We start from the raw sequence: 1,929 nt of genomic DNA on the forward strand, positions 1-1,929 counted from the left end.
GGCAGAAAATTCGGAATTCCTTAATAATAGAAAAAAGAACAGGATTAATATTTGGAGACAAAGAAGTTCCTCCAAACATTCATTTGAGAAAGAATTATGAGCGTGGTTTCAACACATACCCTTACCACTACACTATCAATTGCATCTTCAAATTCCAAAATAGATTACTAGTTTACTACTGATTGGCCCACGAAAACAGAAATAAATTGTATTAGGAGTTCAGGACACCATGTCGCAATGTATGCATTTTCTAGAAAAAGGCTACAGTAATCCACATATGCTAATGACGGAATAATTATGCTTAATAAATTCGTCTCGCGGTTTTCCATACGAGTTATAAAATTAGTTTTTTTATTCGTGTTCAAAAACCCCCGAATCCGGTCAAATATCCGATGTGACACCCAAAAATTTTCTTTTCGCGAACTAAACAAACGCAAAGTTTGCAAAGTATGCTACTTACAAAACGCTACGAGTTCTATTGTGCCAATGCTGCTTATGATTCTATAGCTGAAATTAATCACTCTCCCATTGAAAGACGTACATAGGGTACCAAGGCCTATTACTGGAAGCAGAACGTGAAAGAGGTCACCATGGCGCAGGGCGTGTCGCCGGCGGCGTAGTAGGGATCGGCGGCGGCGCACCGTTCGAACCGCCGCTCGAACGACCTCCACCACGAGGTGCTCTTCGCGGCGCCGCGGTCGAGCAGGAACGCGATCCAGAGCTCCCGGTTGGCCTCCGCCTCCGACGCCGCGTGCCTGCCGGCGCCGCGGTCGAGGTAGAACCGCTGCCACGCGTCCGGCCGGCCCTTCTCCCTCCACCCCTTGTTCGGCGGCCGCGGCGTCGGCATCGCCATGGCCGCCTCCCGCCCGAGGAAGAACCGGGCACGGCATCCACCCCCTCGGCCTCTCCTCCGGCGGCGGCACGGACGGGCGCCGGGACGGGTGCAGTCTCCCCCCGCCATAGACGATGGCGGAGAGACTCTCGCCGCCGCCGTCGACGTCGTCATCAGACTCCTCCATGTCGTCGCCGCCGTTGGGATCCCCCGAGTCGTAGAGGAGAACCTGCAGGGTGTGGAATTGAAGCAGATGAGCAAATCAAAGGCCAAAATCAATCGATCGATCGAGTTTTGATCGGCGGACGGCGTACGTGGGGAGGGAACTGGTCGCCGTAGAGCTCCTCGAACACCTCGAGGAAGGCGTAGATGGGGTCCGGTGGCTGCTCGTCGGGGTCGGGGAGGCGGACGCCGCCGGGCATGAGATCCTCCATCGGGTGGACGGGGTGGAACGTCTGCCACGACGCCCATTGGCGGCGGTGGTTGGCCATCTCCGGTGCCCTCGACGGTGGCGAAGTCGAAGTCCAGGCGAGGCGAGGCGAGGCAAGGCGACACGACGCGGCTCGGATCGATCACCGACAGGTTTTAGCTGCCAAAAGTCGGTTTGGAAAAGGCCCAGTGATGGGCCACACGCCCACGGCCCACGCTAGGATAATATTGTGAAAAATTGGAAAAAGTACACCGAAGGTCCCTCAACTTCTCATCGAGTTACAAAATCGTCCCTCAACCACAAAACCGGATACAACGCATCCCTTAACTTACAAAACCAGTACAAACTAGATCCCTCGGCGGTTTTGACTCCAATTTTGTCCGACGTGGCAGCTGACTCAGCGTGGGACCCACGTGGGCCCCACACGTCAACACCTACTCACCTTTCCCCTCTTCTCTTTCGTTTCTCTCCTTCCTCTCGCTCTCTCTTTGCTCTCACACGGGGACGGCCCTAGGGCTGCCACCCACAGCGGCGCGCGCGAGTTCGCCGGCCTCCCCGCTCACCTCGTGCGGGCCGGCCGGCAGGGCGAGGTAGGAAACAGGCGGCGGGGTGGCGTGGCGACGCTGCGGCGGCGGGCCGGGCGCAGGCCGGCGCCGCGGGGATGGGC

General features: G+C 56.9%; 1 protein-coding gene across 1 annotated transcript; it reads right to left on the bottom strand.

Annotated features, from left to right (window-relative positions):
* Positions 1-286: 286 nt before the first annotated feature.
* On the bottom strand, positions 287-1,391 carry LOC107275973 (uncharacterized). The gene is made up of 2 exons (XM_026021011.2): positions 1,147-1,391; positions 287-1,061 (listed from the first exon to the last, which is right to left on the bottom strand). Exons 1-2 carry the CDS (start codon positions 1,321-1,323, stop codon positions 453-455), a joined length of 786 nt encoding a protein of 261 aa, XP_025876796.1. The 5' UTR covers positions 1,324-1,391; the 3' UTR covers positions 287-452.
* Between the last annotated feature and the right edge of the window lie 538 nt (positions 1,392-1,929).

Source organism: Oryza sativa, chromosome 10 (genome assembly GCF_034140825.1).
Source record: "Oryza sativa Japonica Group chromosome 10, ASM3414082v1".
Taxonomy (NCBI): Eukaryota; Viridiplantae; Streptophyta; class Magnoliopsida; order Poales; family Poaceae; genus Oryza; species Oryza sativa.